Here is a 26,875-nt window from a genome sequence, read left to right on the forward strand (position 1 = left end):
GGCGAAGAAGAAACGTGTGGGGCTTTGGAGGCTCTTACGTAGGTGGTGAACAGTGATTGTCCAAGGCAGGAGTAAGAGATCAACAGGTTGGAGAATTTTTTGAGATGGCATTGTGCATGCAGCTCTAGTTACTGGGGGTTGAGAGCTTCGTTGTGTGAAGCTGTGTATTTACACACTTTAGTTGAAACAACCTCCCATGAACCATAGACCTTGCCGTTGGTGGGGAGGCTTGCGTGCCTCAGCGATACAGATAGCCGTACCGTAGGTACAACCCCAACGGAGGGGTATCTGTTGAGAGGCCAGACAAACGTGTGGTTCCTGAAGAGGGGCAGCAGCCTTTTCAGTAGTTGCAAGGGCAACAGTCTGGATGATTGACTGATCTGGCCTTGTAACAATAACCAAAACGGCCTTGCTGTGCTGGTACTGCGAACGGCTGAAAGCAAGGGGAAACTACGGCCGTAATTTTTCTCGAGGGCATGCAGCTTTACTGTATGATTAAATGATGATGGCGTCCTCTTGGGTAAAATATTCCGGAGGTAAAATAGTCCCCCATTCGGATCTCCGGGCGGGGACTACTCAAGAGGATGTCGTTATCAGGAGAAAGAAAACTGGCATTCTACGGATCGGAGCGTGGAATGTCAGATCCCTTAATCGGGCAGGTAGGTTAGAAAATTTAAAAAGGGAAATGGATAGGTTAAAGTTAGATATAGTGGGAATTAGTGAAGTTCGGTGGCAGGAGGAACAAGACTTCTGCTCAGGTGACTACAGGGTTATAAACACAGTCAAATAGTGGTAATGCAGGAGTAGGTTTAATAATGAATAAAAAACTAGGAATGCGGGTAAGCTACTACACACAGCATAGTGAATGCGCTATTGTGGTCAAGATAGACACAAAGCCTACGCCTACTACAGTATTACAATTTTATATGCCAACTAGCTCTGCAGATGACGAAGAAATTGAAGAAATGTATGATGAAATAAAAGAAATTACTCAGATAGTGAAGGGTGACGAAAATTTAATAGTCATGGGTGACTGGAATTCGGTAATAGGAAAAGGGAGAGAAGGAAACGTAGTAGGTGAATATGGATTGGGGCTAAGAAATGAAAGAGGAAGCCGCCTGGTAGAATTTTGCACAGAGCACAACTTAATCATAGCTAACACTTGGTTTAAGAATCATGATAGAAGGTTGTATACATGGAAGAACCCTGGAGATACTAAAAGGTATCAGATAGATTATATAATGGTAAGACAGAGAGTTAGGAACCAGGTTTTAAATTGTAAGACATTTCCAGGGGCAGATGTGGACTCTGACCACAATCTTTTGGTTATGATCTGTAGATTAAAACTGAAGAAATTGCAAAAAGGTGGGAATTTAAGGAGATGGGACCTGGATAAACTGAAAGAACCAGAGGTTGTACAGAGTTTCAGGGAGAGCATAAGGGAACAATTGACAGGAATAGGAGAAAGAAATACAGTAGAAGAAGAATGGGTAGCTTTGAGGAATGAAGTAGTGAAGGCAGCAGAGAATCAAGTAGGTAAAAAGACGAGGGATAGTAGAAATCCTTGGGTAACAGAAGAAATATTGAATTTAATTGACGAAAGGAGAAAATATAAAAATGCAGTAAATGAAGCAGGCAAAAAGGAATACAAACGTCTCAAAAATGAGATCGACAGGAAGTGCAAAATGGCTAAGCAGGGATGGCTAGAGGACAAATGCGTGAAGAGTTTGACAGAGCGCTGAAAGACCTGAGCCGAAACAAGGCCCCTGGAGTAGACAACATTCCATTGGAACTACTGACGGCCTTGGGAGAGCCAGTCCTGAGAAAACTCTACCATCTGGTGAGCAAGATGCATGAAACAGGCGAAATACCCTCAGACTTCAAGAATAATATAATAATTCCAATCCCAAAGAAAGCAGGTGTTCACAGATGTGAAAATTACCGAACAATCAGTTTAATACGCCACAGCTGCAATATCCTAACACGTATTCTTTACAGACGAATGGAAAAACTAGTAGAAGCCCACCTCGGAGAAGATCAGTTTGGATTCCGTAGAAATACTGGAACACGTGAGGCAATACTGACCTTATGACTTATCTTAGAAGAAAGATTAAGGAAAGGCAAACCTACGTTTCTAGCATTTGTAGACTTAGAGAAAGCTTTTGACAATGTTGACTGGAATACTCTCTTTCAAATTCTAAAGGTGGCAGGGGTAAAATACAGGGAGCGAAAGGCTATTCACAATTTGTACAGAAACCAGATGGCAGTTACAAGAGTCGAGGGACATGAAAGGGAAGCAGTGGTTGGGAAGGGAGTGAGACAGGGTTGTAGCCTCTCCCCGATGTTATTCAATCTGTATACTGAGCAAGCAGTAAAGGAAACAAAAGAAAAATTCGGAGTAGTATTAAAATCCATGGAGAAGAAATAAAAACTTTGAGATTCGCCGATGACATTGTAATTCTGTCAGAGACAGCAAAGGACTTGGAAGAGTAGTTGAATGGAATGGATAGTGTCTTGAAAGGAGGATATAAGATGAACATCAACAAAAGCAAAACGAGGATAATGGAATGTAGTCGAATTAAGTCGGGTGATGCTGAGGGAATTAGATTAGGAAATGAGACACTTAAAGTAGTAAAGGAGTTTTGCTGTTTGGGGAGCAAAATAACTGATGATGGTCGAAGTAGAGAGGATATAAAATGTAGACTGGCAATGGGAAGGAATGCGTTTCTGAAGAAGAGAAATTTGTTAACATCGAGTATAGATTTAAATGTCAGGAAGTCATTTCTGAAAGTATTTGTATGGAGTGTAGCCATGTATGGAAATGAAACATGGATGGTAAACAGTTTGGACAAGAAGAGAATAGAAGCTTTCGAAATGTGGTGCTACAGAAGAATACTGTAGATTAGATGGGTAGATCACATAACTAATCAGGAAGTTTTGAATAGGGTTGGGGAGAAGAGAAGTTTGTGGCACAACTTGACCAGAAGAAGGGATCGGCTGGTAGGACATGTTCTGAGGCATCAAGGGATCACCAATTTAGTATTGGAGGGCAGCGTGGAGGGTAAAAATCGTAGGGGGAGACCAAGAGATGAATACACTAAGCAGATTCAGAAGGATGTAGGTTGCAGTAGGTACTGGGAGATGAAGAAGCTTGCACAGGATAGAGTAGCATGGAGAGCTGCATCAAACCAGTCTCAGGACTGAAGACCACAACAACAACAACAACAACAGTTGAAACAATTTCTAGTTCTTTATCTTAGAACATTTCTAATACAGCACTTACCCCAAAAAGTCTATGGTGTCTTTGTACTGTGTGGCTTCTGCTTGCTGGTGGCTATGATAGATGAGTTAACTTTGGAGCTTTTAAAAGTTTTGCTGTATTAACCTCTGTCCTTTTTGATGCACATTTCATAATTAGTGTCTGAAAAACTATTTCATTGTTTGTGTTTGTCCTTTTTGGTTTAAATTTGCACCTGACTGATTGCTTTATTATTTGTAACTTGCCGAAAACACCTCATAATCTACATTTGTTTGCCACTCATCCTGTTTTCCACATTGTTCCTCAAAACACAAGTTTATATTTTATTGTTTTATAGGAATTAAATTGGCTAGTAACTTCTTTCTTTACACATTTAAATGAATTCCATGAAATGTGTGGAAACTTTGGTCCAAGTTGCTTATGTTTGTACCACCAACATTCTTGATGTGAATACATATTTCATTGATATAACTATATGCAATACTAATTTTGCAGTCCACACATGGCCAGGACGGTAAATCATGATGATGCAGGATAGTTAAGAGGATATTTGTATGGATTAAATTATTTAAACATTTCCTCATATGTATGGTAGCTTTTCATGTCTCATTTCTGTAGATATTGTTTGATCCTCCCAGCAACATGACAAAATCATCCTTATTCAAAATAGCTTTGTCAGTCAGTTTGGTCAGATTCATTATTTCACATATTGGAGCCCCTGGTTTTTCGAAACCAGGTGCCTTGATATTATACTTCCTCGTAAACGCTCCAGAAATTCCATGTCTGTGACTATCACCCAACAGAAATAATATAATGCATTTCACATTTTTAGCACTCGGAGGGCATAAAGTTCTTCTCCTCCTCTCACTACTGTTGTTTTTGTGTTCCAAGAGTTCCAAATTTCTTTCAGTTTTGAAGTTGACTGAAAATTCATTTCTTAATGCTGTTATAGGTGTGTGCACTTATTTTCAGAATTTTGAACACCTTTTTGGTAAAATTTGATCTAGTTTCAATGAGCAACGATTTGTTTACTTTTTGAGAATCATTTTCCAACTTTTCAACTTTGTCTCATGTGTTCCCTGAATCCATAGCAGAAAGCACATCAAAAGAGTTTTTATGCACTTAAGTTTAACATCTTTTCTGATTGTTTACTTTCTGAATACCTGGTCTGTGGATCATGTAGTTACTTTCTGTCCACCTCTCTTCTGTTCTTTGAAATCTCTTAAAGTGCCACAAGTAATTTTAGTGTTCTGAATTATGTGGTTTAAAACAATGAGAAATGAAGTGAAACACGTTGAATTAAATGGCTTGAGATTTAAACTCAGTGAATAATAAAGTTACCTGTTTCCATATTCCCTTATAAGTTTGTGAAAAGTTTAAAAATTAAAAGAGCCAGCAAAAGATATCCATACAAATATCTTTAGTGCTTGTACATATGTTCTGTGGATGCTATTTAGAATTGTACAACTTGCAGATTTTGATTAATTAGAAAAACTATATGGACATATCATTATGGGATTTTATGATTCCATAGTCAATAATGTAAAATATATTTTTAATATAGGTTTAATTTCTATCGCGCCGCCATTTATATGTATGTGCGCTTGTATCTTTCCACAGTATTTGAATATATACAAATCTCCAAGTGATGTGGCTGGGTGCCTTCTCTGTGATAATGTTGGTGCATATTCTGTAGGACCAGAGTGTTAGTGATATAATGAGTAACTCTCCACAAATGTCCAAAAGTAGACACTGCAATATATCAGACATAGTGAAATAATTTTAGTTAATTTTATTCTTTGTTCAGGTACAGTAACTAGAGAATTAATTAATTTGTTATAAGGAATCCTGTTACTTAAGGATATTAATCATATTGATCTATAATTTGCTGCAAATGCATGGTTTTAGTATTCAAATTGTGACAGGGAAAACTTTAAACTGTGTCATGTATTGTGTTTAACTATCCCTATATTCTTTTTTTCTCATATTATCCCATAGAAATGGGATAGTTGTAGACAGTGTTACTTTTAATGACAACATATTGTTGGTTTGTTGTTAATGACATAACTAGATGTGTTATTGACATGCAGGTTTGCACGGGGCAGAGATAACAACGTAAGATGTATGTACATCAAAGAGCAGCTAGTCAACACTACATCACTGATCATGACACTCTGTTTTATGTTTTGTAATCTTGAGTGGACTGTGTACATCACCCTAGGTATTTTCTTAACTGAAAGTATGTATGATGTGTTAGAGTAAATACTTCTAAAACAATATATAACTTTTTTATTTCTAAGCAGTACCTTCAAAGATTCATCAATACTGCTCATGTTAAGATTGTAGTTTGTACACAACTTTATTGCTGCTAGTAATTTTATGAAATTGAGCGGAGATCCTAATAAAAGATTTAATGCTGATGCAGAGGAAAGTCAGTGGCATGTCTTGGATTCCTGAACACCCACAGTTTGCAGTAATCCTAAGATCCATTATGTTGGGTATTTCGTAAGACCTTCACTGAATTATATTGATAGCCCTGCACACAGAATCAATAAAGAAACTTAATACTATAATAACGAAATATTGCACATTTGAGACAGACTATACAGTTATAAATGTCATTGGTATAGGAACCCAACAGCACTGATCTGGAGTCAAGTTAAGGGATTTGTCTCAAGAAATAACAAGATATTTAAGCTGTCAATGTACTGGAACTAATGCACAAAACTTTGTCACACATCACTGCTGTGAATGCTGGTGGTATCAGAATGTCATGTCATAAAAGACAAGAAAATATGGCACATGGATCCCTTTGTGGATTCTGTTGTTGATTGACTCATTTTCAGCGTAACAGATTAAAGTTTCAGTACTGAAATATATTTCACGGATTCAGATATGGAAGGAGTTCAGAGATTACCAGACAACTGACTGTAAGTAATACCTTCAGTGGCTTCAGTATTTAACTATGAACCCCAGAAATACACTTTTGCAATACACATCTCGTGCAGAAAAATTACCCTGTGTTTAAGTTAGGAATTTTCATCACTCTTGTTTTAAATTACAATACTGTGTTAGCTAAGAATGAGAGCATGTTACGCATTCCGTCTGGTCCCCTAAGAAGCATGCAGCATTGCTTGAGTTTTGCAAAATGTTGTTTCATTAAATTTTACATTGTTGTATCTGCCATATTCCAACCAATGAGTGACTATATTGCCATCAAAATTTACACATTCCTACAACAGCATTATTTTTAACCTATTTCTATGACATAATATAGTGTCAAATCTTGTGAATATATAATTGTTAACAAACTGCAAAAATTGATTGTATGTACTCTCAATCTGCTGTTATGTTTTCCCAGTATGTTGTGTTATGCTGTGTAAATACTTGAAAATGGCAGAGATGTTAAAAATGCAATGCCGAAATGAAGACGGTAACAGCTAAACACAAATGTGACATCATATACAAAATTTATGGCAGCAGTAGACCCATATTACAAGATATTTTACATAAAAAGAATTTGTATGGTGGACTTTAGACATATGCCTCCTGTCGGCTTCCATATGAGGTCATCTTGTTTTTATTAATACACCTGACTTGAAATCTCATATCAAATGGATCTTGGCATCAGTTAACCAACAGTTGTAGCTTGTAATGCCAAAATTTTATTTTACTCTGACAAGTTATAAATGACGAAACACAATTTGAAAGAATGACTTACTAAACTGAAAACCAGTTCACAGTGTAGATTATTACAGGTGTAGATAATCAGTTTCCTTGTTTTCTTAAAAAAAAATTAGTGACCTTGTAGACTAGTAATATTATATAGTCTACATGTTGTCCTGTGAAGCACAGTAGAAATGTTACATATTGCAGAATTTATGGTTAATCGTAAGATAAAGCTGAGTATAAACCAGAGAGGCATAATTACTGATTCCCACTGATTCAGCCCTTCCATCCTGAGATTTTCTGCAGCTTTCAGATACTATGTTATACACTGAACGATGTCATAAATTACGGAAACACCAACATGCCAAAGGGAGTTAAAGAGAAACACCTATAGGAATTCTTGATGTTTCTGATATGCAATTAATGTGACCCAGGAAGTTTCTCAATGAATCACAGTTTAGGTTAATATATGGAAGTTAAGCCAGTAAAGGCAAAATAGTACCATATGGAACTGGTCAGAAATGACAGCCCTGCCCCTTTGAGCGGACAGGCCACTGAAGGTAGTAGGGCAACCATAAACTGGGATGTTCAGAGCAGTGTTTACCATTTCGCTAGTGACCAACACAGGCAGTTGCAAGAACAATGTGCTGATTTGTGAATGTGAGTTGGACGTTGGAATGCAGCAGAAGTTTTTATCAGCCAAACTTGAAATATCAGTGATAAAGGCTGTAGTGAGGCAATGGGAAGTAGCCAGTTTGGCTCCAAGATATCGAATAGCCAATGGCATTTGACATAAAATACTAGAAAATTACTATCAGGCTGCCATGCTCAGGTACTTAAGGGCATTACATGGAAATGTTGTCTTATCTTTCCCGATGTGAATGCAAAACAGGTGTTTAAGTTATATCTTTCTCGGTGAATTTCATATATGAAGTCATCACGGGTTGTCAGCAGACTAGCGTCGTCGTCTTGTAGCAACGTTTCGATGGAATGAGTCTCCATCATCTTCGTCTTTCAGGAAACTTTCCTCACACACAAATAAAGAAAAGATGTTATGTGGACATGTGTCCGGAAACACTTAATTTCCATGTTAGAGCTCATTTTAGTTTCATCAGTATGTTCTGTACTTGCTCAATTCACCGCCATGATTTCATACGGGATACTCTACCTGTGCTGCCAGAACATGTGCCTTTGCAAGTGCAACACAACACGTGGTTCATGCACGATGGAGCTCCTGCACATTTCAGTTGAAGTGTTCGTACGCTTCTCAACAACAGATTCGGTGACCGATGGATTGATAGAGGCGGACCAATTCCATGGCCTCCACACTCTCCTAATCTCAACCCTCTTGACTTTCATTTATGGGGACATTTGAAAGCTCTTGTCTACGTAACCCCGGCACCAAATGTAGAGACTCATCGAGCTCGTATTGTGGACGGCTGTGATACAATACGCCATTCTCCAGGGCTGCATCAGCGCATCAGGGATTCCATGCGACGGAGGGTGGATGCATGTATCCTCGCTGAAGGACATTTTGAACGTTTCCTGTCACAAAGTGTTTGAAGTCATGCTGGTACATTCTGTTGCTGTGTGTTTCCATTCCATGATTAATGTGCTTTGAAGAGAAGTAATAAAATGAGCTCTAACATGGAAAGTAAGTGGCCAGAATGAGATTTTCACTCTGCAGTGGAGTGTGCGCTGATATGAAACTTCCTGGCAGATTAAAACTGTGTGCCCGACCGAGACTCGAACTCGGGATTTGCCTTTCGCGGGCAAGTGCTCTACCATCTGAGCTACCGAAGCACGACTCACGCCCGGTACTCACAGCTTTACTTCTGCCAGTATCTCGTCTCCTACCTTCCAAACTTCACAGAAGCTCTCCTGCGAACCTTGCAGAACTAGCACTCCTGAAAGAAAGGATATTGCGGAGACATGGCTTAGCCACAGCCTGGGGGATGTTTCCAGAATGAGATTTTCGCTCTGCAGCGGAGTGTGCGCTGATACTAGGAACGAAGAATCAGATGGAAGAACATCTAAACACGAGAGAGGATATAAGCAAATCAGCAACGGAATTCTACAAAGCAATATACATCAGTTCTCTATCAAACAAAGCCACAGACTGCGACCCTGTCAATCCAGACCCAAACACCACTGAAATCATACCTGATATAATACACAGTGAGGTTAGAACAACCATCACTGAATTGAAAAATGGAAAGTCAACTGGAGATGACAACATATACAATGAGCTCGAAAAAGAAGCCCAATATCTCCTAACACCAATAATTGCAGAAATGTTCAACAAAATCATACAAACCAAAGACGTTCCTGACCAGTGGAAAACGAGTACGATTGTACTGTTGCACAAAAAAGATACGAAAGATGACATGAACAATTATAGACCCATAAGCCTGATGTCTAACCCATATAAACTGTTCATGAAAATCTAATAAGGCGAATAACAAACACGCTAGACGAGAACCAACACTTAGAACAAGTAGGATTCTGCAAAGGATTTAGCGCAGTGGATCATATTCAAACCATTAATCAGAGAGTAGAAAAATTGGAAGATTGAAAGTAGAAAAATTGGAAGATTGCCACCTCAAAATGTACCTTGCTTTTGTTGATTACAGCAAAGCATTTGATATCATCGAAGACCCAAACATACTTCAAGCATTAAAAAATCAAGGAGTGGGAGCAAAATACATGCAATTACTAAGAAACATTCAAAACAACAGCTTCGTTTGAGTTAAAACCGAAAAAACAGGCCAACCTTTTCACATGGAAAGAGGAGTTAGACAAGAGGATCCCATCTCCCCAAAACTATTTACCTGCTTACTGGAGGATATATTCAAGAAACTAAAATGGAATAAGAAAGACGGAATATGTCTCAACGGCAAGAGACTAACAAATTTGAGGTTCGCTGACGACATATTCCTATTCCCCAAAACTGCAAGGGAACTGCAATCAATTCTCCAGGAGCTTTACACACAAAGCAAGATGGCAGGAGTCACAATGAACAAATCTAAAATGCAAGTAATGACAAGTGGATTAGAAGCCCCAATATATCTTGAAGGAATGGAATTAATGTATGCATCACAATACATATACCTAGGCCAAATAATTTCCTTTAACAACAAAATGGAAAAAGAAATAAAACAGAGTTTCCCTAGCTTGGAAAGCCTTTATATAGCTAGACAGAACCCTGAATAGGAGCCTCAAAATGGTCTCTTGAAAGCTGCATTTTTCCCGTGTTATTGTATGGATGTCAGACGCATTCTCAAAGCCAAAGGGAGAAACACTCTACAGGTATGCCAAAGGAAAATGCAGAGGAAGATCCTTAACATCTCTCTGAAAGACAGAATATCCAACACCTTGATACACAAGATGTCACTAACAATAGACAAAGCACAACAGGCTATGAAGACCAAATGGAAATTGGTCGGCCATGTGGCGAGGCTGCAAGACAACACATGGACTGGAGGAGCTACCACATGGGACCCCTACATCAGCAAGAGACTCCCAGGAAGACCACGATGAAAATGGGTGGACTTACTCAGAAAACAAGCACGAAGACAGTGGACCAGCGTAGCCAGAAACAGAAAGGAGTGAAAAGTACTAGAACTACAACTAAGTGATAGAGTGTAATTCAATATGTAGTATGCATTAAGTGCAGTACCCTCTTACGCGGAATAGCTCACCATGTGAGTCTTTAAAAGCAGCTACCACTACTTGTAAGAGGTCTTTGCCCTCTATGGAATGTAGTCGATTTAAGTCGGGTGATGTTGAGGGTATTAGATTAGGAAATGAGACACTTAAAGTAGTAAAGGAGTTTTGCTATTTGGGGAGCAAAATAACTGATGATGGTCGAAGTAGAGAGGATATAAAATGTAGACTGGCAATGGCAAGGAAAGCGTTTCTGAAGAAGAGAAATTTGTTAGCATTGAGTATAGATTTAAGTGTCAGGAAGTCATTTCTGAAAGTATTTGTATGGAGTGTAGCCATGTATGGAAGTGAAACATGGACGGTAAATAGTTTGGACAAGAAGAGAATAGAAGCTTTCGAAATGTGGTGCTACAGAAGAATGCTGAAGATTAGATGGGTAGATCACATAACTAATCAGGAAGTATTGAATAGGATTGGGGAGAAGAGAAGTTTGTGGCACAACTTGACCAGGAGAAGGGATCAGTTGGTAGGACATGTTCTGAGGCATCAAGGGATCACCAATTTAGTATTGGAGGGCAGCGTGGAGGGTAAAAATCGTAGGGGGAGACCAAGAGATGAATACACTAAGCAGATTCAGAAGGATGTAGGTTGCAGTAGGTACTTGGAGAAGCAGCTTGCACAGGATAGAGTAGCATGGAGAGCTGCATCAAACCAGTCTCAGGCCTGAAGACCACAACAACGAAGGACAACACGGACTAATTTCATTCATTCATTCATTCATTTCATTGGTTTAAATGACATGTTTTAATATCGCTGTAACTTGTATAGTTTTTAATATATGAAGAAGTTTTTAAGTGATGATGGACTAGTCTCAATGCACACTCAGTTTGGTAGCTTTGCAATAAATGTAGCTTTACTTGATCGTGTGATATTAAATATCCAAGACTTTTAAGTTGATGTTCTCACCCCTTCCGTTGCACCCCTTCCGTTGCACCCCTTCCGTTCGTTCCCTGCATCTATATGTGACGTATTTGGCTAACAGAGAAATCCATCACATGTTCCATACCTCTCGCACCTTGCTGTTTGCCTGGAAGCCAGTAGCTGCGATTTTAAAAATTAGCACTCCTGTTTATGTCCTCAGCATCCTTCACCTTATAAACAGGTATCTTTCAAGCCCTGTTGCTTTCTGTTTCCACCTCATAAGCATCTTGATAGTCAAACCCCGGACCTCTAAGGATAATGGCACTCTTTCTTAGTTTCACGTGTATTCAGAAAATATATTTAAGCCCCTACAGTGTTGCTGTCCATCCATCCCTCATCTATATAGTCTCCAGTCCTTCAGAAAACGGCTCAATAAGAATTTTAAACACTTGGTATGGTGACTACTTATTTATCTGGATTAATCTAGCATAAAAATGGATGCTGTGATGTGTGTTAACTGAAAAACTTTCTGTCATTTAAGAGGACAGACTTCTTTGATAATGCAATGACTGTCAGTATGCACCAAGGAACAGCTGAAAGCTGGTGCAAAAAATTAACTCAGTTCACATGCAGAAAATCACGTGCAGGGCTAAAGGCCAGGAAAGCTAAGAAGCGATAAGTACATGAATTTCTTAACTGTTGTAATTAATCTCTATCGTGAATAATTTGTATGAAAAATATTTGTTAAGTATGTGGTTCAGGGCGGAGGAGATAACTAGCAGAAGAGAAGTATAACCTCTAATGGGTGTATTAATAAACCATCTTCATTTCTGCACCAGAAAGTGTACCCTATAAAGTGGCTGACTGTCATTAGAATTTTAAGCTGGTCAAAGTCCCTGTGTAGTTTGTGGTTTGTGTCAGGCAATTAGTTGTTTTGTTTTTCCTCAAATAACGAACATAAAACCTTCCATTCACAGTGTGGGAACTCAAATCTGTCTCTGTTCAGTGCTTAGCCTAGACTAGATATCATTGAGTATGGTGTGCCTCTACATATGAACTCTAAATTCAAAGAAACTCCCTTCCAGCATTTAGTTGAAATAGAATTGATGATTAGTCCTCCATTTCATAGAGGGAAACAATTTTAATAGCACTTCTGAAAGCAAGTAAGGGTGGTATGCTCAAATAATACCATTACTATCATTTATAGTGTGAGAAAGAACCTAGAATGACTATTAGAAAAGGCTTTTTACATTGCTGCCAATGCAAGTCTAGGAGGTGCTGTTCACTGCTTGATAACCTGACTTAACCATGGTGGAAGTAGCAATACAAGAAGAATATCGTTGTCAGTGTATTTTTAGGAATTCTGATGCTGGAGGGTCAACGTTATACAGCCATTTCATGACAATGCTTCACTTTTCTGAAACAATCCTCTTCAATAAAATAATATTTTTGTAACTTATGTGGTAAAATTCTATTACATGAAATCTTACAAAAGTGTAAAGCACATAAATTAGTGTATAGAGTATCCCTCTCCAACATTGCGAGGCAGTGGCACCGTGCTGACTGTAGAGGGTCTTAAAATAAGCTTGTTATTTATGGAAAATTTCGCAGCTCTCGTTTCTTTATCCAAATCTTAATACACCAATCTGACACTTTCAGATGATGGTTTCAACTTTGGCTCCTGCAAATTTCCTTGTTACATGTGTTATCACCTTAAGCGTTGTGAAAGCAGCTGTGGTAGCAAAGAGAGTTCCATTCAAAAGATGATTTAATTTTGAGAGCATGGTGGACTGTTTTTGTAGAAGACCTGTGTAGGGAAATGAAAGATGTGGAACCTGTCCCAGGTAAATATGATCAGTTTGTCAGCTAGTGAAAACTATATCATAGAAACATATCCGTAGGGGCAGTAGAGCTACATTTGGGATGATTGTAATTAAATCTGCAAAACTTGAGAGGGGCACAAAAAGCAAGTGATTGTAGGACAATGAAACTTTGTGGAATCATTTGTAAGTGCATGGGGAACAGCATAGACCATTGAGAGATACACATTTTAATTTCCACATAAGAGGGTAGCATTTGTTAATTACATACCATTTTTACATTCCAGGTTACAAAAATTGCTCATTGTGGAGACCACTTGCATCCATAACAGCATGGGACTGCACTAGTGATTGTAGGAGAGTTGTTCGCAGCTTTTTTTGAATGGTGGCCTATGGAATGTTCAGCTGTCATGACACAGCTCATGCACTTCTTGAAGATCACTTGTCATGTCCAGCTTTCTCAGCCAGGGAAAAGTAACTTCAATAATTTATGATGCAGTCGACTATTAGCTTCTCCCAAGAACGATTTCCAAATTGCCAGTTAATTCACCCTACCTTCGGTGTTGGGCGACAATGCCTCCACAGCAGCTTTAGTTTTACATTTTATCTGTGAGAGTCGGTTTTATACTTCAATGTGGGGGGAGAGCCAATGGAGAATCAAGAACGATGGTCTTCCTCAAGGCACCGTGCTGTCATCGCTGCTGTAAAATTTCTGCTCTGGTGCCAACCTGTCAGAACAGATATAAGAGCTTTCATTTATGCTAATGACACAGCAGTTGCAGCCCAAGGAAGAACTCTTGAGGAGGTAGAAACGAAACTGACTACAGCCATTGAAGATCTGGGAGAATACTATCACAATTAGCACCTAAAGTCTAACCCATTCAAAACGTACACACACACACACACACACACACACACACACACACACACACACACACACGTGTGTGTGTGTGTGTGTGTGTGTGTGTGTGTGTGTGTGTGTGTGTGTGTGTGTTTGAGAAATAGACAAACTAGGGAGAAACTGTTTATAACTTGGTGGGGAAAGCAATTACAATGCTGGGACATTCCTACATACCTCCAAGTAAAGCTTGACCACACACTTACTTTCAAAGATCATTGCGAGAACGTGAAGCTCAGTGTGCAGCTGAAATAATAATAATAATAATAATAATAATAATAATAATAATAATATGTGCAAGCTCACAGACAGCACACGGGTGGCTCCATCAAACATTCTGCATACATCTGCTATAGCTGTGAGACTGGTATCAAATGAAAACCTGAAGTATATTTTTAAATTTGTATTTAACAAAAGTGTGACACAAGTCTGTCGTTTCTTGACACAGTCTCCCTTTCTTTCAACACACGTCCTCCAGCACATAGGATGTGCATGGCTTCCACTTGCGGGGGTTACTTTGTTCACATGCAGTGCCATTTTCACACCCTATGTTGCACCTTTTCATTGGAATAAAATTTCTTTCCTCCCATAGCCCCTTTGAGTTGTCCAGACATGTGATAATCATTCAGTGTGAGTGCTGGTGAGTACAGCGGGTGTGGCAGAGTCTTTCCCACCCCCCATATGTTGAATCCATATTGTGAAACTTATGTGATGGTTTTGTGTGTGTTTTGTCAATCATGCTTTAGCCAGTAAGAGGCTTCATCACAGACACATATTGCCTATCTGTACACTACTGACCGTGGACACAGCTATTGTCTTAGAAGAGTACATTTCTAAGTGTTGATAAATGATCTTGATAAAACTGTGTGTGTGTGTGTGTGTGTGTGTGTGTGTGTGTGTGTGTGTGTGTTTGAAAGATAATTTGTCATATTAGATTTGGAAGGAATATCTTTAAAACCTAGCTATATAAAAATGCTTCTCATATGAAAGTTGATTTGTAATTAACGTTCCTGAAAACTGTATAATCAAATTTTGTAATAACTTGAAATTTTGTGAAATACCCCAAACATAAATTAAAAAAGCTAGAAAGCTACATACATCCACTTGTAATAAAGCTGGTTTCAAAAATACAATTTTTGGAAAGAAAGCTGTACACAATGTCCTGTCGGAGCATTTTCAAATACGTAATTAAAATATCAATCAATGGAAAACCCAGGGTGGAATGTAACAATTCTGATGTTGAAACAACTTTGAGAGATTTTTAGATCTAGTTCTGTTGAGTTGTGATGGTGTCAATCTCCAGTTGAGAAACAGTTTAATCACAAACTGCAGTGACTAGCACATAATCAATTCTTATCGCCAATGCTTACCAATGTACTGAAATATGCCTCATACAAATTAGAGTGTTTAGAGGGTCACCCGTCACAATTTGAAATACTGCTGAATTTTGTTTTATATTGTGTTCTCTGTCGTGTATATTATGAGATGAAATTTTGTTTATTTTATGTGAAGGACATAAGAAAATGTCATGTTTTAAGCACTTATTTACAGATTATCATTACTATAATCATTTTGTATCATGATAATGAGTTAGTTATTATTTTCAGTTAACAAAATACACATATTTGAAATGGTAAACTGAAAAAGTAAATTAATTAATTAAAATTAATGTAACATGTCAATTTAAAACATAAAACAAATCAGTTGTGAGATTAATAATGAATGTTTGGATATTTTAATTAGTAATATTGTGAAAGGGAAAGTTTCTGCTCGCCATATAGTGGAGATGCTGAGTTGCAGATAGGCACAACAAAAAGACTGTCACAGATATAGCTTTTGGTCAGTAAGGCCACCATCAAAATTAGATCACACACACACACACACACACACACACACACACACACACACACACACACACACACACACACACACCTTTTCAGGCAATGGAGGCTACACTGCGAGCAGCAGCACCAGTGCATGATGGGAGTAGTGACTGGGTGGGGGTAAGGAGGCAGCTATGATGGGGAGAGGGAGGGATAGTATGGTAGGGCTAGCGGACAGTGACGTTCTGTTGGGGAGCACGCAGGGATGAGGTGGAAAGACGGCAGGGCAGCTATGTGCAGTCATGAGGTTAGATGGAGAGGGGGGAGGGGAGGGGAGGGGAGGGGAGGGGATAGTGGAAGAGGAGAGAAGTAAAAAGACTGGATGCGATGGAGGAATGAGGGCTGTGTTTTGCTGGAATGGGAACAAAGAAAGGGCTGTATGAGAGAGGAGAATGACTAACAAAGGTTGAGGTTGGGGGGGGAGGGGGGGGGGGGTTGCGGTTGCGGTTGCTGCTGTGGCTGTGGCAGCAACTGGTGGCCATGACACGCGACCTGCGGACACCTCCCAGGCGTCTTTCATGAGGCATCCTCTATTTTACAAAAAAGAAATGATTCTTGTATTTTCTCTTGGCTTATCTTTTAGGTGCAATAGGCTACATCATCTCCAGTAGAAAATTTGTTGCTTTGGATTGTTATGAGGGATCATTGCGAAGATTTGTCAATACAGTCCCGTTTTCAGTACAAGAAAACAACAAATAAAGTAATCCAGCAGACCTTAAGACATGGTGTTAATTTCCTAGTGTTATCAGTTCTGTCATGATTCCCATATTCCACAAACACAGTAACTGATCCTTAATTTTTCTGCCTTGGAAAAAAATTGTTTTTGTAAAACATAACTATGAATCTGTTGATATAATTTTCATTGTCACAAGAAGAGATTACATTAAGATTACACTTTTTCTGCTATTACTATTAAAGACTTCTGTAAAACTGTATCTTTGTAATTTCTGTTGCAGGAACCACATGAAAATGGTCCCTTGTTTGTTGAAATGCATTTCTACATGAAAGTGGCTAAGCCCAAAGACAGTAAGTTGAATTATTGAGCACAGGTAAACAGTGTTTCATTTTGTTGTGGGATCTCTCAACAATTTGCCTGTTAACTGCTATTGGTATTTTCCTTTTTAACACAGTTTATCAGCTGTTTTTTTAAATACTTGTGATTAATTTTTTGATCAATCAATCTGTTTGTGTAAGTAAATAGTTGCACTATTATGATCAATGGATCAGATTTTCTTGTTTATTTTTATTTGAAATTTCATACAGTTGAATCATTCCCGAGAAAATAGCTGCTGCATAAATTTTTAACTTACCTTATTAACACGAATGAAAGTGGTTTGACCATGCTCATTCCTGAGGTATGGATCGTAATGGTATGTTTAATTGAAGGAGACTTCAAAAAACAAGTTACAAATTATTATGGCATGCCAAATAACTTTGATTGAATGCTACAGTATGCTTCTAAGTGACTCTGATACACAACACTATTTTTCAAGTCACCAACTATATGTAAACGACGATTGGAATGTTCTACCAATCATTCAGTTCCTCAACAATAGAAATCTGCTGCTTGGTTACGGATACATTCAGGAAGTGCTGTATGAAGGTCCTCATCATTGGAAGATGTGTGATTGCTGGGAATTAGTTCCTCGATTTCCTGGACATTGTCAGTAGTCAGTGTTGATGGCCTTTCTCACCTGATCGGCATCATTTACATCTGTGCAGTCTTGGTCATTTCACTGCAGCTAGACACGACATAGCATTTGATCCATATACTGCTAGAATTTCATAGGGAATCTGTTTGCAACTTGGATGTTTCACCCACAATAACCACACTGTCCTGTTTACTTCAGTTTCAGAGTACATGTCCAGTTGTCCCACCATTTTACTCACATATTATGATGCACCTGTTAACTATACTTACAAAACTATGTCTGCAGGAAACCCAGAACATGTGCCCTCCTCTGACAATGCATCACTCACATTATGTTATGGTATTAACGTGAAACAATGTGTGTAATTTACTTTTTAAAGTCCTCGTGTACTTAAAAGCAGTTAACTTATATTAAAATCAAAATAATTATCTATCTAAACCCCATATTTTATCTATTTATTTTGTTTGAACTTGTGCAAGTGTGCCATAGGTGCTTTCCATATCTCTAGGCGCATCCTGCTACTCTAAACCTCTCTGCATCAGGAGGTAACCCCCTCATAAAATATATTCCACATCATAAGTGATGTTATCAGTATTCTGGAAGGTGCTGTTACATCTAACATGATTGTGATTATGTAGGAGACTTTAATGCTAGTGTTTGGAATGATGAAAGAGGATATGAAGCATTCATAGTAAGCCATGGAGAAGATCACAGAAATGAGGAAGGTGAGTTATTACTAGATACATGTGTGCGAAATAAATGAATGATTCGTAATAGATGGTATAAGAAAAGAGATTTTGGCCTGAAAAATCAACTACAGATGATAGATTTACACTTAGAAATCATATAAACTTAATTTGTGTACAATATTAACCATAAACTATCATTATACTGCTTAATACTACGCATACTTATGCTATTTAAAATTAATAAACTAAATCAGAAAGAAAGCGTTTTGGGGGAGAAAAAAAAAACTGCTGCCTTCTCCAGTGTAGCAGAGATCTGACGTTTATCCGCAGTTAGTAGCTTCAGGGTTGCCACAAGTTCTGGAATTCAGGGAATATCAGGAAATTTCAAACATCTAAGGGAAATGTGAAAAGAACACTGGAAAAATTTCATTTTTGTCTCAGTAGATGAAATGGTTTGTTTACTGAGATAGGCAGTCGATGTTGCCACCATTTCTTGCCTGTAGTCTAGCAAGTACCGATGAGAGGCAGTGAGGTGTGAAGAGTTGTTTGTGTGGATCTGATTCTCATAGACCATAGACGCAGACGTCGGACATGCGTGCATGAGTGATTGTGTAAATGTGTGTGTGCTCTCGTTTTCTGACAGGCTGTGGCTGAAAATTTAATTGTGAGAGTGTGATTGTCTTTTCTGTGTGCCTGTCTGTGGCTCAACGATCATATTTATGGAGAGCTGCTACCTATCCTCATTGTTATTGATTCTCAGAGTATTCGCACAAGTTATCTGTTGCCTGGATTGATCACCCGTCTCATTTCATCAACATGATGTCTATGACTTGTGCATAGCTGGTCACACAAGTGGATTTCCATGACAGGCCAAAACCACAGCCCATTTCTGTGGGTGTGTCTAGCAGATTGGGCCTGCCAGTCTGAAGCCCATCGTTTCCCACTAATGTACACGGCCTGCACATCGGATCTAGTCTCACTGATCTGCTCACAGCCGTGTCTGTTTGTGTGTGACATAGTGCGGCGAATTTTTGTGGTTTATCCATGGACCCAGGACTGTGGTGCTCCTTGGCAGGCCACAGGCCATGGGCAATAAATTTCAGGAATTAGGACCTTCTCACAGCTAGTACACTGCATAGTGTGGAGTTTAATAGACATTTTATTTATTCAACTACATTTCGGCACTTAAAGTAGTTTATATGTTAAAAAGTATGGGCGATAAGAAGAAGAAAATTTCAGCAGTCGCTGGTGATTTGTACGCTATGTACTTACATATTTCTCGAAAGAAAAATCACACAATACGTATAAAATAATAGACTGCACAGTAGGTAATAACCAACAATAGCAAACATAATAGAACCAACAATTTATTGGTGGTCACCTATAGAGTTGGTTTACACAACTTATTCCTGCCTTACACACTTCTTTCAAGAGGCCTGCTTTTTTCTGAGGTTATTTCTGAAATCAGTGAAGGTATTTTAAATCTGTCTTATGACTCCAAGGAAATGTGTGTTTTTATCAATAAATGTATTTTGTTTTATTGAAATAAAATAACATCAATGTTCTTAATGAAACACACATACCATTTGTCTTGCTTTTTCCATCTAAAAACAGGTTATTACAAAAGATATTGATCTTAGTAATTTTTGCTCACATCAGGAAACACCACGTGCCCCCCCTTTTTTTCTTTTTTTCCTTTTTTTTCTTTTTTTTCTTTTTCTTTTTTTTTTTTTTAAAAAAAGTAGATATTTCCTTGTTTGGCTCTATTGTTTTGTGCACTGTAGCTGCAAAGATGGATTTAAAATACTTTTAGTTATAATAAAGCAAGTGTGGACAATATTGTCCATAGCTGCTTTATAATAACTAACACTAACAACACTGTGGTGTGCAGTTGGATTACAGTCAAGAATTTTTTTTTCAACCATCTCTTTGTACACCTTACATTGTACAACCTCTTTTGTGTAATGTTCAGGTGTCAATTCTCAGAAATAAAGTATTTCATGGTACAATTGTATGTTTTTCAATATCATCATTGGTCCTGCCCCTTCATTATGTTTGTAGCAACTAAAACTTGCTGTTTCTTGAAAACCACCCACTCAGAAATGACAAATTTCAAATAACAGCTAATTTCTCTTCTTTCCTTGTTAAAATTTAGTTTTTTTGGCAAAATAAAGTGGAGTTTGCACAGTGTCACTTCGCTAACATCCTAATGCACTTGCAGTTGATAGAATCCTGATCAGAAGCTTATGAAAAATCACGTTTTTGGTATAAAAACAAATGTGTAATTTCTTAACTTATCTTGGTGCAAAGCCACACTAAGTCTCATTTCAGCAGCTATCGAAGACTTAAAAAAATTACATCATTCCATTACATAAGTCTACAGTTACTCATATAATGCGGTACATAAAACAATTCCACATGCTTATGTAGAAAAATACTCAGATATTTCCATGCTATCATTTGCCGAAACCTTGTTTCAATAACTCTGACTGTTTGAGTCATGAGGGATGCTGTGAATGTTTCATTCTCGCATTCTGCTGGTACAGTCTCAATGTCGGGCCTCCACAAACACAGAGGCAGGAGTTGAAGGTATCAAAGAATCCGACGGAAACATCCATGACTCGTCAGGAAAATGGTTTTTTTTGTGCGACATCTCACCTTCAAAGGTGCACCAGCCTTTGATTGTTGCAGGAGTGTTGGCAACAAACAACTTTGCATCCCCAATCATGTGGCAACTCCTGCAGTGCTCTAGTAGTACATCATGGTGAAACCAAGAAAGGTGGAATTCAGTGATGAATGGCTGAGCGACTGGAGGTTTGAGGTCATCAAGGCCCACAAGTCGTCAGAATTCCAGACATATTGCACAGTATGAATCAAGTCTTTTGCTCTCAGCAACCTTGGGGGAGATGGCCAAAATCATCCATGTGGAAGGAGCTAAGCACTCCAAGGCAGTCACATCGATCAAAAGACAGCGGACATTCACATTTTTGTCAGTCCTTGGTAAATGAAGTGAAGTGCTACAACTGTTAAGTGATGCATAGACTCTTAAAGGCTGCACATCATCTCACTGACCTTAATGGGATTTTATCTTCAATGGCTGCATTATTTTTTTACCCTGACTTTTTAGTTATGCATAATAGAGTGACACTTAAGTGACTGACAGACTGTGGCATTTTCGACATACTCTTGCATAGCTTGATGTAACCTATTCTTTTCTAATGTCAAGTTTTGGCATTCATTGTGGAAGCTTTCCACTGGTTTTTCAGTGAAGAGGGAAGATCTGCAAGGTACGCCTCGTCACCCTACTTTCCAGATGTTTCTGTTCTTTGTGCTCCTCTTTAGATGAGGGGGCTGATTTCATTAATTCCTTTTTCAATGAGCATGCGTTCTGAAAGCAGACATATCCATCTATTGAAAACCACTGTTCTTGCCGTGCTAGCACATACCTTCCAATTCTCCTGGTTTAAGTGGCATACTCCTGATTTTCAGCTTTTTCTCCTGCCTCAAGATTATTCCATTATTTCTCCAGATTTTTAGCTAATGATCATCGGATATGACACTTGTTTTGAAAACCCATTTCAGTTTTTGGGCAATTGTGGAAGGTCCTTTGCTTATTAGTCTTTTTAATTGCTGTCCTCAGAGTTGATAGAAATCAGGAAGCCGTGCGCGACATGTTATAGGCTCTGCTTTTTCCTCTTTCCTGTGCATTTTTTAGAATGTATATTCATATTGCTCAGTTTTGTACTCTGTTTGGATTTGCGTTTGATGGTTGTCACTGTACCAGTGCTACCAAGTTAGGGTTTTCCCACTAAATCTGGTGGTTTTGAGTACCTGTGTAATGGCTAGTTGGAATTATGGTAGATCTTAAAACATATTAGGGTGGTTTTACGGTAAAATTACTTTTAAAAATCACTTGATCCATTCAACTTGCAGAAAATAGCACTATGTAATTTATTAATGTCTACTAGCTCTTGAATTTCACCTAAACATTTATAATACACAGTATTCTGTTCTCGTTCCTGTATTGTTACATGTTCTAGTATGAATAAATCTGCAGCGGCATGCATTGAATATACCTACAGTGCTGGTGTTAATGTGGTGTTTTTTACATCACTGGATATACTTTAGTGCTAAACATGGCTAAAGTAAAGGCACAGTATGCCCAGAAATGTCGTGCTGAATGGCTGTGTGATAGTAAGTTTTCAAACTGATTAGAAAGAATTTTTGTCAGTGCACAATAGCATCTTTCAAATTTTGTCTTAGTACTTTGTTAGCACCTTATGCCGACATATAAGCCATAGTGGCACAAAAAAATAGCAAGACAGCTGCAGCACCTAAAACAAAAGTACCTTTCAAAACCACGAAAGAATCTTTCGAAGTGAATCAAGCTGTGGATTCCGTTGCATTTTTAGTCATTGTGCGATCACGTCATGTGGTCATTTGGTTGAGTTGTACGTGAGTAAATTCAGACAATGATGTTGCCAGAAAATTTTAAATACATAGCACAAAGTTTAGTGCAGCTATAAAAAACAGTTAATAACATGTTTAAAAGTACAGAATGGGAAATATCAGGGAATTTCATTTGGGGAAACTTGTGGCAACTCTGATTTTACTATTTACTTGATATCGTTGGTATTTTTTAAAGATAATTTGTACCTACAGCTGTTAATACTGAGTCATATTTAGAGTACTTTGCTACTTGTTTTGCAATTTTACAACAAACACTCCTTTATGTGTAACACACCATTAATGTTTCCCTGACACTTCGCCAACGAAAAGTAAGATGTCCCTGTTCTCCTCTAATAGACTAATCAAGTCCCAATATGCAATTATGATGATATTAAATTGACCTTTTACTCTTTGTGAACCAACATGTATGTATGTCAGATGAAATGCGCTCTGGAGCAAGGGTTCTCAACCCGTTGGTCGCAATCGACCGGTCTATTGCCACGGCGGTATGAGTCGGATCTTTCAGATGCATGCACAAATTTCTGAAGGAACATTGCAGCATTATTCGTAGCAGCGCAGGCACTGCAATATCATATTTATCCGCCAACACCAGGTAGCGACTTTCAATTACAATGCCCTCCCCTGTACAGAAATGAAGTACTCTGTGTATGAGTACAGGTTGTGACACAAAAAATGTAACGTGTGGCAGTTTGGGCCTGGCCATGAGTCGCGCATGGATAGCTAAAGTGGTTAAGGTGACAGCTTGCGTAAAGTGAAAAATCTGGGTGAGAGTCCTGGTCCAACACAAATTTTCATTATTGTTTTTCCCTGATGGTTGTTCGTATTCGCAACTGCCAATACATTTCATGTATTTCATAATGGCTGTAGTCACGACTAGAGACGCACACTGCACCATATTTACCCACCCCAACCCAACTGTGGCCGACCGATCCATCCTGTTGCCTGTATGGTGGGTGCCGCCAAGCCCAGGTGTCAACAGGGCTCAGCACAGCAAGGAAACAGACAGCAATGGGAAGGCAGGAATGAGCTTGCCATACACGTGCAGAATTGCTTTTTGAATCATCTGCACTCCTTTGAGAATCGTGAAGGTTTGATACGCTAGAAACAGGGTGTTCTTGATCCTCCACAAAGAAAAAAAAACGTAATCTAAAATAATGGATGTAACACAAAAAGGTATGTGCTGTAATGTGGAAGTAATTGAATTCAGTGCAAATGGCTTAATACCCCTGACAGTTTTATAATGTTTCACATTTCACCGGTAATGAATCAATAGGGCAGGTAAAATCTTTAGACAGTTGGTAGGTCTAGCATTCGATATTAAAGTAGTTTACACTTCTCTGTTAATCTAAAAGTTTTCATTATGAAATTAACTGGCTCAATGCTTCCTCGAAATTTGTTGAGGAGGATCCACCTGCTTTATGTGTGACATAACTTTGAAACGAACCACAGAAGGTCGTTTTCAAATTACTTTTGCTGTGAAGTTAGGTACTGGATTTATTTTTTATACACATGTAAGAAGGAAAAGCCTTTTACACAGATATGTAGATGAGGCAGGTAATGAACTTGGTACCACTTTATTAGATAGCATTGGAAACTCTTGTCTTTAAGCTTAACCAGAAACTTGTCAGTGACAAAGATGTATTTTCTGTAACATAGTCACTGGAAGTTTCTAGTACCTGCTCATTTCATTTACACTTCATGTGGATTCCAAAATTATTGTCTTTTCCAAGAAATTGTCAATCCAGTTGTTATTACTATACTAGATAGAGCAGGGAAATAGTCTTCAAAATCTTTCCAAATACCTTCAAATATTGCTTATTTTATTCTTGACGTTTTCATCCAAAGTAAGATGAATTTCTACTAGGAAATCATGAAGGGTGTCAAAGCACTCAATTTGATTGGAATTTAGACAGATTTTGCAAACTGCAAGGCTTTTAATGAACAATTCAACACAGTCTTGCTCATTACACAGATTTGTTTGGTCCAGTATCAGTAGAGTAGTAGGCCTACAACTTTTGATTTAAAGAAAATTACCTTTTATGTATTTTGTGTAATGGTTTATTTCGGTTATAGTGTTGTTTTGTGATTAAACCTTTACAAATTTTTAAGTCGGTAGATTTCTAAATAGACTAAATGGTATGTAGTAGATATCAAGCCTAAAAAGGTTGAGCACTCCTGCTGTAGAGAAACATTTTGTATACAGTTGTGGTATCTGAAGAGCTGTTGCCTACCTTTACCTATGATGCAACAGATCTACTCAACAAACTCCTTATAAACCTTTCATACATTATAGTAAAAAAAATTACTTTTATTTCACTTGTAACCTGTGACCTTTTCTTGATTTACAAAAGTAATCTTCAAATTACATACCTTTATGCTATGAACCTTATAAACATACACATCAAAGAGTCTTTTCATTGTCTGTAGTAATACCTTGACTGCTGTTCACCTAGCCATTTACGGTATATCCAAAATGCAAGTTTTCTTTACTAATTTCAAAGACCCAGGTTTATGTACTGCTTTAGGATATATTTTACAGGAAGTCATTTCCATCACTTTCCCTCATCTTCTATAGCAGGGGGAGGGTTCAATATGTTGCCTGCAGCATCTTCCCCCTCTACTACCATGTTCCTTATGCCTCATAAAAAACACACTCATGGGTTGCTTGTGAATCATGACACTAAAAGAATCTGTACAACACAAGCCGTAAAACTGAACTCATTGTTGAGAAACACAGTGTGCTATGAATTCATGCTATATGGCTTCACAATACTATAATAGCTTTGTGTGCTCTTTCTTTTCCAAGCTTCCAAAATACCCAGATTCTTAGTATTTTAGCTTTCTAGCTTTACATTGTTGGGTGGCTCCATAAACTGCATGAACAGCACATATATTTTTGTGTTTGAATAACCCTCCTGTCACATTATTTTGAATTACTCAGGTCATGCATGTATGATAAAACTGACTTTCAGTTATTGGAATAAGGAACTAAGTATTACTAAACATTATGCCAGAATATAACCATGATTTTTTTTATTTTTTTACCAGGAGCCAAACAATGCAATGTATACATTTATTCCACAAAGGAATATAGAAAACCCTTTTGGGACTGTGACATGTTTTAATAAATTATTTAGTAGTACAACACAGATTGCAAATTTCTTCTCCTGAAACGGAACAGGGCGCTGTCTTGCATTGCAATGAGCATTCCAACATTGCTTGTCTCTTACTAACTTTCAGAATGACTACATCCTTATCTTCGTAGGGTAAAGCTCTACAAAATTCTGTTTATTGTTGTAGGATCCTTTGAAAAGAGATTTGAAGGTTCGCTACTTAGCATCACTTACGGACATTGCTCGCAGAAGTACTTTATCAGGGTGTATACGACCTGGGAGATCCGGGAAAAACCCGGGAATTTTTTCATCTGGGAGAAAACCGGGAAAAACCCGGGTATTTTTCATTGTTTTAGTTTTCTGTTAAATTTTTGTAATTTTGGCTGGTAAGAGCCGATACTCTAACTTAGGATATTACCTAAGAAAGGATACTACTGCAGAATAATACTTCAACAATAAAACATAAACTAGAGAAAAAAACGAAAATAAATTGAAAAGGAAATGCGCCATATACGACGACGACACACAGTGCTCATGCAAGCGTCTGCCAACAGCAAAATGTGTCAAAGGCCTTAGGAAGACTATGCAATGCTTCATAACAACAAATTTCCTCTGCTGAGGGTGAAGTCAGATTCGTTTTAGCATGTACAAGCGGGCTCATGCGCATGCGCAGTTGAGTCGCGTTTGAGTAGTAGATTCTCCTGCTTCTGGACATAGGAATGTGGCTGTTGGCTGTGCAAGCAATCATAGCAAGCAGCTAGATCCAACAAGAAAACGGGGTGCCAAATTCGTATTCCGGAGGAAAAAAAAACTTGTTTCACAAATCGATTACTCA

At 38.2% G+C, this 26,875-nt stretch overlaps 1 protein-coding gene across 1 annotated transcript in view; it reads left to right on the forward strand.

Annotated features, from left to right (window-relative positions):
- Positions 1 to 26,875, forward strand: part of LOC126177238 (nucleosomal histone kinase 1) — a 236,911-nt gene that overhangs the window by 90,630 nt on the left and 119,406 nt on the right. Inside the window, exon 4 of the mRNA XM_049924440.1 lies at positions 17,073 to 17,142. Coding sequence (XP_049780397.1) covers positions 17,073 to 17,142 — 70 coding nt within the window. The remainder of the gene's footprint in view (positions 1 to 17,072; positions 17,143 to 26,875) is intronic.

The sequence above is a fragment of the Schistocerca cancellata genome, chromosome 1 (assembly GCF_023864275.1).
Source record: "Schistocerca cancellata isolate TAMUIC-IGC-003103 chromosome 1, iqSchCanc2.1, whole genome shotgun sequence".
In the NCBI taxonomy this organism is placed as follows: Eukaryota; Metazoa; Arthropoda; class Insecta; order Orthoptera; family Acrididae; genus Schistocerca; species Schistocerca cancellata.